General features: G+C 45.2%; 1 protein-coding gene across 4 annotated transcripts in view; it reads left to right on the top strand.

Annotated features, from left to right (window-relative positions):
• Galnt17 (polypeptide N-acetylgalactosaminyltransferase 17) overlaps positions 1 to 12470 on the top strand; it is a 440346-nt gene that overhangs the window by 395114 nt on the left and 32762 nt on the right. For all 4 annotated transcript variants that reach the window (XM_031338128.1, XM_031338130.1, XM_031338129.1 and 1 more), the window contains one exon: positions 8775 to 8960. In XM_031338128.1, the coding sequence (XP_031193988.1) occupies positions 8775 to 8960 (186 nt within the window). The remainder of the gene's footprint in view (positions 1 to 8774; positions 8961 to 12470) is intronic.

The following is a 12470-nucleotide window of genomic DNA, read 5'->3' as shown; positions in this document are numbered from 1 at the left end:
GGGGGATAAATCTGAGCTGGAGAAATGGCTTGGAGGTGGGGGTAAAGGTGCTTGCTGCCAAACCTGATGATCTGAGTTCAATCGCTAGAATCCACATATTAGAGAGAACTGACTCTCAGAGGTTGTCCTATAACCTCCACATGGGCACCTTTCTCCTTCTAAATAAAAAGAATAATAACAAATTTAAAATCCACGGGGAGGCTGGTACTGCCATGCAGTGGATGAGCCATTGGCCGGCATTTACAAGGGAATGTACAAGTTCCCCAGTACTTAAATTCACAGAAGTCATGGAAAATGGCTTAGTGGTTAAAGTGCTTGTCTTGTACTTAAGAGGGCCTGAGTTTAGATCCCAAGCACCCATTCAAAAGAATCTGACCTGGGCAGTATGTGGTCGTAAACCCCAGGGTAGGATGATTGGGTTGGGGAGAACTGTACAGACAGATCTTTAGAAGTCATTGGCCAACCAGTCTAGTTAAATAAATGAGCTGGAGGTTCAGTGGAAACTTTATGTACTGGCTGGTTTTGTGTGTCAACTTGACACAGGCTGGAGTTATCACAGAGAAGAGAGCTTCAGTTGGGCAAGTGCCTCCATGAGGTTCAGCTGTGGGGCATTTTCTCAATTAGTGATCAAGGGGGTAAGGCCCCTTGTGGGTGGTGCCATCCCTGGGCTGGAAGTCTTGGGCTCTATAAGAGAGCAGGCTGAGCAAGCCAGGGGAAGCAAGCCAGTAAGAAACATCCCTCCATGGCCTCTGCATCAGCTCCTGCTTTCTGACCTGCTTGAGTTCCAGTCCTGACTTCCTTTGTGATAAACAGCAATGTGGAAGTAAGCCAAAGAAACCCTTTCCTCCCCAACTTGCTTCATGGTCATGGTGTTTGTGCAGGAATAGAAACCCTGACTAAGACACCCTATCTCAATCAATCAATCAATCAATCAATCAATCAATAAAGTGGGGAGTAATCATGAAAGATGCCTGGTTGTACCCTGGCCTCCACATGCACACACATATGCACATGCACACATGCACATATGCACACACACACGCACACATAGAGACATATATACACCACATAGGCACAGAAAACAAATTCATGGTAGATGCTGGCAGGGAGCCTTCCAAGTGATCATTCCAAGGTTTCAACTCCTTCCACATCGTGGCTTCTCTCCCTTCAGTGGCTAGCTTCCAAGTTTGACCATGCTGTAGGAAATGGGACAGAGAAGGTAGGTTGGCTTTGTAGCCACAGAAGATGGGTGGTATAAAAAAAAAAATCAGAGCCTTATGGCCAGGCTGGCCAAAGGGGAGTCTAGAAGTGGGATGTCCAGGAGGCCATGGAGCCCACATTGGGATCATTGTCACTGGCAGGAGGCAGACGCTGCCTGTCACTAGTAGACGGCATCCAAATCCTTCTCATAGAGATTGTCATAGATGGCTAGACTGGTTCATAGATGGGAGAGCTCTGAGGAATAATCAGGCAGAGAGATTCACTCTCTGCCTTTGGGTACTCGTGAAGGAGATCATAGAAGAGAGAGATAGAGTGTCAGAAAGCAAATTGAGCTCACAGGAATCAGAGAGTTCAGATACGGAAAATGGTAAAGCTGCTATTCATCCACACAAGGGTAGGATAGATTTATCCGGATATATTCATTCGCCTTTGTGCAGATATTGGAACTTCTTATAATCAAGGACTGGCAATGGCAGCTGCATTGCAGGGAACTACAGTTCAAGAGATCCTAGCGCAAAGACAGGAAAATAAAGAATGTTTTAAATGTGGAAGTATGAATCATTTTAAATATGATTGCCCTAAGAAATGAGGGGCCACAGACAGGCAGCAGTCAGGTGCTGCCCTAAGAATTTGTCCTCATTGTAGGAGAGGGAAGCATTGGGCCAGAGACTGTAGATTTAAAAAAGGCTTTCAAGACAATACCTTGTCGGGAAACGATCATCAGAGAAGCCTGTGCTGGTAGTTTTAACTGTCAACTTGACACAGCCGGGACTCACCTGGGGAGATTTTCTAGACCGGGGTGAATCATGGGTGTGTGTGTGTGGTAGATTCAACTTGACTGTTAATTAATGCAAGAAGATAGCCCCACTGCAGGTGGCACCAACCTCCAGGGAGTTATTTTCTGACCTCCATATGCTCACTTTCGAGGGTCAGGGACTATATACAACTGAAGAAATCGAGCCGGTGGCAAGCGAGCTTGCATGTGTGCAGTAACTTCTCTCTCTGCTCTTGACTGTGGGTATGATGCGAGGGTTTCCTGAATTCTTCCCTTGACTTCCCTGGAATCATGGGTTGTACCTTAGGGAATGATACACTGAAATAAACCCGTTCTCCCTACATTGCTTTTTGGCAGAGCATTTTCTCACAGCAACAGAAGTGCAGCTAAGAACGGGGACCCAAAGCGACATTTCTATTAAATAAAGGGACTGAGATTTACCATTGTCTCAGTGTAGAAGGGATCTACGTTGTTGGGGAATGTCTACATAAGAGTTCCAAAGACAGGAGGGGCAGGGAAGAGAGGAGGTAGGGGAAGCTGCGATTGGAATGTAAAAATAAAATATAAAATAGATTGGAATAGTAGGAGAAAAACAGAGTCCCAAAGATATTATGAAATCAACTGATGGAACTCACCAGCAGGCTGGTGTAATGCCACTAGACCTACACTGAGATCACAGAACAGCTCTGAGAATCCAAGCCTCTGAGAGTCTGAACTGCTCTCTGCTTTAACATTGGCTCTTGGCTTAAGGGGATGGATGTAATCCACTATGGTGAAGAGGGCATGGTAGCAGGAGCAGGAGCAGCTGGCCAAGTTGTGTTCACAGGAAGCAGAGAGAGATGGATGCTGATGCTCAGCTCGCTGTTTCCTTTCTATTCAGTCCAGGACCCCAGCGCATTAGAAGAGATCACCCGAATTCAGGTTAAACCTCTCTGGAAACACCCTCACAGAAACACCCAGAAATAATGTATCTCCAATTGTTCAGGTTGACAATAAAAAATTAACCATTGCATACTCTGTAAAATCGGTATGGAAACGAGCTAGAGAGATGGCTCGGGATTGAGGATCACATAATGCTCTTACAGAGGACCCAAGTTCTGTTCCTAACTCCCATGTTGGGCAACTCACAGTCGCACATAACTCCAGGCTTAAGAGTCCTGACAATTTCTACTGGCCTCTGTGGATACTGTGTTCTCTCTCTCTCTCTCTCTCTCTCTCTCTCTCTCTCTCTCTCTCTCTCTCACACACACACACACACACACACACACACACACACACATACACACACACCACTTAAAAAATAACAAGAGATCAGTCTTTAAAAACTGTAAATACAAGCTTCCTTCCATGTCAGGGCGTACAGACTCAAAGCTATGGCCTTTGGTGCTGAAGACAGAATTAAATATAATGCAGTCTCCTCTGGCGGCTAAGCATAGATTATCTATAATTACACTCTAACAGCTGCTTTCTAATCCTCAGCAAAATGCATACTAAATGGTGGTAGCAGGATGAGTAATACATATAGGTAAGAAAGTGAATACAGTGTTATCTCCCCCATGCCTTCTGGAAACTTCCATATGAAGGGGCCAAAGCTGCTCTTGGCCCTTCCCTGATAACTTATTCTCATGCTCAGCACTGAGGAACCAGGGAAAGGTGTGAGCTCAGTCAACAGGCTCCTTCACATCTATATTATCTTCACGCCCCCTGCAGAGGACCAGATCAGAAGGCTGGTTCTCATAAACATGTATATAGTGTTGGCTTCGATGGCCAAAGGCAAATTATTGTAAGTTGAGGGCATCAGGAAGGGTTCTGGGAATACAAAACAATAGAATGCTTAAGGTCTGTCCAGTTGGAGCTGCTGTTGGGAAGGAAGGACAGTTCAAAACAACAGAATGCTTAAGGTCTGTCCAGTTGGAGCTGCTGTTGGGAAGGAAGGACGGTTCTGTTTTGGATGTTGGCCTTAGTTACGCTTCTGCTGCTATGACAAAATTACCTGGACACGGACTGGGGCGATGGCCCAGTGGTGGAGAACATGTACTTCTCTTGAAGGGGGCCTGAGTTTGGTTCCTGGCACTCATGTTAGATGGCTTGCAACCAACCAGCTGTAACTCTGGCTCGAGGCAAGCTGATACCATCTTCTGGCCTCTGTACACTTGCACAGGGACACATAAATAAAAACTTAAATGTTTTTTTTTTCCTCTTCAAAATACCCTGATAAAAGCAATCTAAGGAAGTATTTTTGGCTTTATGACTTGAGGTACATCTCATCATGGTAGGAGAGTCAAAGTTGCAAGTCTTGTTGCAAGTGTAGTCAGGAAGAAAAAACTCAATGGATGTCTATACCAAGGTCAATTTTTCTTTCTTTACTATTCCCTGACTAGGGAATGATCAACATGGGTCTTCACATATCACTAAGGCCAAACAGGACAATACCCTACAACCATTCTCAAAGGCTAACCTTAATCTATACCAGTGCTTCTCAACCTTTCTAATGCCTCAACCCTTTAATACAGTCCCTTGTGTTGTAGTAGCCCCCAACCATAAAATTATTATCATTGCTACTTCTTAACTATAATTTCACTACTGTTATGAATTGCAATGGAAATATCTGATATGCAGGATATCTGATATTCTACCCCTGTGAAGGGTCATTTGACCCCCAATAGAGTTGCGACCTACAGATTGAGAACTGCTGATTTAGATGATGCATTATAGGCATGTCAGGAGGCTTGTCTCCACGTGATTCTGGATCCCATGAAGATGGGAATTTAGGTTACTAACCATCGAAGTGTGGATCCAAGTCCTGAGGGACACCCAATTATGTTTTTAAGTTTCCCTGTCCCAGAATGAAAAGGTTGTAGTAGGAGCATATGGTCAAAAGTAGAAATAAAGATGACTCGTAAAAAGGAACCAAGGCCAACGAGATGCATCTAATTGTAAGGACACTTGTCAGCAAGCCTAAGGATTTGAGTTCAATCTCTGGAACTCATATGGTAGAATGAGAAAACCGATGCCCACAACTTGTCCTCTGACGTTCACATGCACTGAGGGGCAGGTATGTGCACTGGCACACACACACACACACACACACACACACACACACACACACACACTAAATTTTTTGAAATGATTGTACTCTTGAAGATGAAGATGGACTAGCAAAGTGGGAAAAAGTTATCCACTTACACATTGCTGGTCCAGGACGCTTGTGACTCATTTCTATCAAATGCCTCTCCCATGGGCTTCTCTTAATACACTCTGTTCTGTGTAGCCCAGGTGGTTTCTAAGCTATGCCAACTGCTTCCTTCATATGCTGATCTTAATGTTTTTTTTTATCTTGTTTCCTTTTCGTGTGTGTGTGTGTGTGTGTGTGTGTGTGTGATAGTACAAGTAGAAGGCAGAGGACAACTTGTAGAATCAAGTTCCCCCTTCCCCCCGTAGGCCCGAGGGAATAGAACTTCCCTGTCTGCAAGTGCCTTCAATACCCAGTGAGCCATCTTCCCAGCTCTCACCTGTTACTCATCGCGCTGCCCATCCCATGTTAACAATCATGCTACCACTGTCCCCAGACCCCAGCAGAGCACAAAGGAAGGAACAGAGTTGAGGTGGGAACAAGATGTGAGGTGGAAAGAAGGAGGGAATGGAAGAAAAATGAAGGCATTTGAGGAAAGAGGAAAGACAGCGGGAGGTAGGGAGACAGAGCAAAGCGCACTTAAAGATTACATGGGCTGTTTTCGCTAACACAGGAACTTGATCATGTACGGCAGTAGCATGCTGTTCCACCGGGTGGTACAGATGTAATGGATTTTAAACTGATGACAAGTTCAGACCAGTATGATTTGCCTCCCTATGATACGGTTTGTCTTTTAAATACAGAAGCAACAACAACAATCAGGGGGAAAAAAAAATCTCTTCAATCCCCTGACTCTGCTCGATGAATCAGGCTGCTTTCAATAATGCCTTTCTTTCCTCCTCGGAGTCACATGTCACTTACCAAGGTTCATTTTAATTCCTCAGCCTTTGCTAAGAGAAATGGCTTGCATTGACCCAACCGGCAGTAGAATCTAGGTGTTTAGGGTGTTCTCACCCTCGGTACTTAAATTGAGGTATGTCTCCAGATCTGCATTCGTAAATCCTGTTTCTGAGAAACTGTAATAAATAAAGCCAAGGATTGAAATTGAATTTTTGTAAGAGGAATTTAGGAGGAAAGCCATTAAGCATCCATCTGATTGTGGAAGAGAAGATGCATTTAAACCAGGATAAGGGGAGACAGCTCATCTGTCCAGTCTGGCACAAAATACCAGGGAAAGTTACCAGCGGCAGCTCATTGGGGAGTGATGAGTGTGCCATTCTCAGGGGACAAGTGTCACCAAGAAGTCCCAAAGAAGAATTGGAGGAACAAATTAAAATAATTTTCTTAGCCAGATATAACCTGGTTATTTTTTTTAGTAATATTTTATTTAAAAAACAGAAAGCTAAAATTATCTATACTTAGAAGACCCAATGGGATTATTTTATGTGAGTTCTGCATTGAGAGATTCACCAGTGTGGTTTTTTTTTTCAAATGTTGTTGTTATTAGGTTGTTTTGTTGTTGTTGGGCTTTTGGTTTAGTTTGGTTTGGTTTGGCTTTGCACAGGACTGGAGGAAGACCCCAGGACCTCCTGTGTGCCATATAGGTGCTTTACCACTGAGCCACACTCCTACACTGAGAGATCGTAGGGAGGTGCTCTACTACTGAACTGTATCCCAGACCTCTGGTTAACTTTTTATTTGGGGGAAGACTCACTAAGTTCACACTGAAGCAGGTATGAACTTGCTGTGGTCCCTGGGCCTCCATCCCACACGTCGCTAGGATAACTAAACTGTGCCACCGGGCCCAGCTCACTATTGTCCAAGGGACATGGAAACCAATTTCAATGGATCCCAGCGTGACTTGATCAGGGACACAGAAGACATTTGGAAAAGCCACTGCTAAGACTGCAGAAATGCAAACCCTTAAGGGAGAAAGCCCTTGTATCGGACTTCCAAGTTCTTTGGAACCTGATACATCAACAACCTGAGAGACCCTCTTTAGGGTAGGCGGAAGGAATGAGGGTCCTGGAGAGGAAGTTGGGGTGATTCCTCCACTGTCCTCAAAGTCTCAGATATTGTTGTAAAGACAGTGGCATCTTGTATGTCTCACAAATACCCAGAATGTCACCCAGGCTGCACGTGTGGCTCAGTGCTCACCCAGGTTACAACCCTAACACCTGCAGAAATGAGGTACACCTCACAACCCAGATTCTTCAGTGTTATTTAATTCCAGGAATATGGACCCCTCCCAATACACACACACACACACACACACACACACACACACACACACATGCACACACATTCACCTTTCCCTAAGAGTTTGTGTGTATGTGTGTCATTCTTCAGGTGTCCACCTCCTTTTTGAGACAGTCTCTCACTGGCCCAGAGCTCACCCAACAGGCTATTGCCCTTCCCACAAGCACCAGAGCAGTGGTTGGCTGGCCAGTGAACACCAGGAATTCTTTGCCTCCACCTCCCCAAAGCTAGGATTATCAACATCCAGGCCTGGATATCTTCTAGGATTGAACTGAAGCATTCATTCTTAGACAAAGGCTTTACCAACTCAACAACCAAACCCAGCTCTTAAGTTCACCAATTTTTTTTTTAAAAAGAGACATACATTTTTAACTGCTTTTATTTATGTGTATGTATGAGTGATTGCCATGTATTGCAGGTGCCCACAGAGGCCAGAAAAGAAGCACACATACAATACCACGTCCTGAAAATAAATGAAGGAAAAATGAGATAGATTGATACATCAGAGGAACCACAGCCAGGTTCTCCCAAAAGCCTCAGCAAATAATAAAAAGACAAGTAGCCGAATCACAAATTGGACAAGCAGGACATAGTGAGATGTATTAGCTACCTTTTCATTACTGTGACCCAATACCCGAGAAAGGGAAATTTAGGAAGGGAGAACTTATTGTGGGTCAGAGTTCAAGGGTGCATTCTATCATGGTGGGGAAAGCACGGTGGCAGGAGGGTGAGACATCTGGTCCCATTGTATCCACAGTTAGGGAGCAGAGAGATGAATGCTGGACCTTGGCCATCTTCTCCAAGGCTCTCACCTATGCAATGATGTTACCCATATTCAGGACAAGTCTTCCTTCCTCAATTAACCCAGTCTAGAAATTCCTTTATAAACATGCCCAACAGGTTTGTCTTCTAGATGATTCTACATCTCTTCAAACGGACAATCCTATTAAACTGTCGATAGTTTGCTCAAACCATCCATTTGATACAGCTTACGCTGTCAGTTTGATACAGCTTATAGACTAGATGAGATTGGCCAACGGACATAACTGGATGGGGAGGTTGTCTTGATGGTTACTTAATAATGTAGGAAGGTCCAGCCCACTGTAGGTGGCACCATTCCCTACCCAGGTTGTCTTGGATTGTATAAGAAAACTATTTAAGCATGACCTTATGTGTATACCAGTATTCCTCCATGGTTCCCACTTTCAAGTTCTTGCTAGAGTTCCTACCCTGACTTCTCTCAGTGAGGGATCATAACCTGGAAGTACAAGACAGTTGTATCCTTTACTCCCTTAAATCGCTTTTGGTCATGGTGTTTTATCACAGCAACACAAAGGAAACTAGAACTCATGCCCTCTAGGTTCAACCACTGCTTTGGGACTTGTGGGAAGGGCAGTAGCCTCCGGAATATCCTCTGCCATATTGATCAAGTCTCTGTGCCTCCAGGTATGGCTCTGTGGTGGCAGCATGGAGGTCCTTCCGTGTTCAAGGGTGGCCCACATTGAGCGGAAGAAGAAACCGTATAACAGTAACATCGGCTTCTACACCAAGAGGAATGCACTCCGAGTAGCCGAGGTCTGGATGGACGACTACAAGTCACATGTGTACATAGCGTGGAATCTGCCTCTGGAGGTAGGAACAGGCAGCTTTCCCTGTCATCCTAGAACAGTAAGTTAGGCTCTCTGGCAGGCCACAGACACCCTTAATACGCCAATGGCTTTTCTCTTGCCAAGGCTCACAGACATCTGAGTGTTAGATCCTCTTACTGGGGCAAATACAACCAAAGGGCATCAATCCACTTACAAAGATCCCCAGATCTTGTTGCTGTGTTAATCTAAATCTTCTTACATGAGCGTTGTCTCTCTACTCTGAGCATGTGCTGTGTCCAAAAGATCCTCGCTAAGGGTTGAGCAGCACAGCCTTCTGCCCTTGCTGTGTGGCCTCCCTGACCCTGTGGGGATGCAGCTGCTGGTGACAAGTCCTGGCTGATGGCTGTGTAAAGGCTAGGATACTTGGTTCCTTCTCTCCCTCCTGCCTGCTACGAGCGAGCAGCTTCAGGAAAATCTCTTGTTACTCCAGGCTCCCAGCAGGAACCCTGTGGCTGTGCCCAACTTGATTTGAACCTCACCTCTGTCTCTTGCTATTGATGAAATCTCCACTGAGCACTTTGCTGTGCTTTGAGATATTGAGCTGTAAAACTGGGGGGGGGGGGGGGGGGGGGGGGGGAATGGCAGGTCCTCTTTTCTCTGTTCAGGAGGCCACGGCAGAGTAGCAGAAAAACAGTTAAATGTGTGCAAGGTTTGAGTGGGTAAAGGAGAAAAGTGTAGAATGTTACAGCTTTCCCCCAGTACCCAGGATTGGTGCTTGTGTAAGATAGGATAGCAGCCGCTCCCTGGGGGATTCTAGGCAGGAGCTCTACCACTGAGCCGCTCCCCACCCCCAGCCCCTCACTGGGGAATTCTAGGCAGGGATTCTACCACTGAGCCACACCCCCAGCCCCTCACTGGGCGATTCTAGGCAGGGGCTCTACCATTGAGCCACGCCCCCAGCCCCTCCCTGGGGGATTCTAGGCAGGTGATCTACCACTGAGCCACACCTTCAACCACTGTTTTTCTTTTCATTTTGAGAAGGATCTCACTAAATTGCCCACACTAGCCAGGCTAACCTTAAACCTTTGACACTCCTACCTCAGCCTCCCAAGTAGCTAAAGCGATATAGTTGTGACACCAGGCTTGTCTCTGCCTCATTCCAGACTTTGAAATACATCCTAAAGAATTGCTTCTCCCTCCTTTAGCAGCATAGTCATCAAATGCAGAATTCCTTTATGCATTTTTAATTTACATCCATTTATTTAGTTCATGTAGGGGAGATGATGCCACAGTTTGCATCATGTGGTGGCCAGTGGACAACTTGTACAAGTTATTTCTCTCCTTCCACCATTCAGGTCCTGAGGATGGACCATGGTTCATCAAGCTTGGCAGCAAGTCATTCTACCTACTGAACCATCTTGCCAGCCCAAGCTTGCACATATTCTCATGTAAAGTTGGATAACCTTTGATGAGCACTTAGTATGCCCCAGATACTTGGTAAATTTCTCTTTTATAACATCCCATTTAATCTTATGACAAAGAGCAGTTTGCCTAGATTTCCTCATCTGTAGAACATTAATTGTTCATATTTACCCTACAGGGCCCCAGTGATGAACAAATCAAGTACAAGAATAGAGTTCATCCCACATTGAATACTTAATAAATGTTGGCTTGTTAGGAGCCCACTATGATGTATATTTTACAGATGAGAAACCTGGTACTTTGGGAGGTCAATGGGTCTTCCTTAAGGTCTTACATGAATGCCAACTCAGGGGTGGAGAGATGGCTCAATGGTTAAGAGTGCTTGCTGATCTTGCAGAGGACCAGAGGCCAGTTCCCAGTGCCTACTTCAGGAAGCTCATAATCACCTCTAACTGCAGCTCCAGGGGATCTGGTGCCCTCTTATGGCAACCATGGGCATTGCACTCATGTGTACAATCTCACACATATTCATACATATACATACATACACATTAACTAGAAGTACATCTCCTTACATAAAGAATATGTACTCAAATCATCATGGCAGGGATGTGAACTCATAACCCTAGTGCTCCTGTGTCAGAGTAATTCATGTTCTGTAGAGAAGAATGTAGAGTGATGGTTTTATCTGTCGTATTAGTTCCTGTTCCTATTCTGGAATAAAATCCCCAACAAAAACAACTTATGGGAAGAATGGTTTGTTGTGGCTCTGAGTTTGAGGATCTAGTCCATCAAAATGGGGAAGGCATGTTGGCAAGGAGCATGAGGCGGCTGGTCACATCCACAGTCAGGAAGCAGAGAGGTGGATGCTAATGCTCAGATCACTGTCTCCCATTTATTCAGTGCAGCATCCCAGCCCATGGGCTGGTGCTGGCCACATTCAGGGTATGTCTTCCTTCCTCTATGAATCCATGCTAGAATCTCTCACAGACGTATCCAGAAGTGTGATTCTAGATCATGTCAGCTTGACAATCGTTAACTATCACTCTTTGAGTCACAATAGCTTAAGTTCTAGTCACTCTTGCCCAGTGCAGTCTCCATTACAATCCCTGCTTGGCCATGGGGCTACTGTGAAGGAGGTTTTAAAAACACTAGGAATCATACACTCGACCTGAGCATCCTAATGAGCAACTCATGAACACTGCTCAAAAGGTGCAGATGTGGGAGAGTGTTAGATTTCTGGTTTTCAGATAAAGGATGTTCAACCAGTAAAGGCCATACACATGTTCTATGATCCAGAAAAATTCCTAAATCATGTGTGTGTCTCTCTCTCTGTGTGTGTGTGTGTGTGTGTGTGTGTGTGTGTGTGTGTGTGCGCGCGTGTAGCATTAGGACAGAATCTCACTATAGAGCCCTGAATGGTCTGGTCCCAAATCCGAACTGAACTAGAAACATGTTAGATCCTAATTCTTGTTTTTAAAACACAAAATCCCAAATGTACAATTTACTAAATGAAGAATCAGGAGGCAGATACCACGGTGAAAGCCTGCTACCACAGCAAGGCCGGAGAGCGCCCAGCTGGCCTTCCTACTCCACCGATGTCCCAGGAGGAAGACGTTCCTTCTCCTTCTCCACACTGTCTTAAATACCCTTTATCCCAAAGATCCTCTTTCTCTTTCTTGAGTTTTCTTATGTCCACTCCCTGTCAACGGGTTCCTCGCTCTGCCTCTTGACCTATGGTTGATCTTATTTAATCCTGTCTTCAGAAAGCTCTTGGGTTAAAGGTGTTTGCTAGGGATGAGCCATACCACAACAAGAAAAGGCTTTTCCAGTTCAGTCTCAGGATTCACAATGTGATCAAATACCTATCAACACATTCCCTCCCTCCCTCTGTCCCTCCCTCCTTCTCTCCTTCCTTCCTTTGCTTCTTTCCTTTCTCCGTTTTTAAATACTTCCTTTTCCTCCCTCTCATCTCTATATTCCTTTATCTCCTTTTCCCCCTCACCCACCTGCTTTGACAGAATCTTACTCCACAGCTCAGGCTGGCCTCACATCGTGTCCTTCCTTCCTTAGCTTCCCATATGCTGGGGTGACAGGCCAGCGCCACACTCTCGGCCTACATACTCGATAC

Source organism: Mastomys coucha, unplaced genomic scaffold, assembly GCF_008632895.1.
Source record: "Mastomys coucha isolate ucsf_1 unplaced genomic scaffold, UCSF_Mcou_1 pScaffold22, whole genome shotgun sequence".
NCBI lineage: Eukaryota > Metazoa > Chordata > Mammalia > Rodentia > Muridae > Mastomys > Mastomys coucha.
The sequence above is the reverse complement of the archived record's forward strand: the minus strand, read 5'-3'. Positions and strand labels throughout refer to the sequence as shown.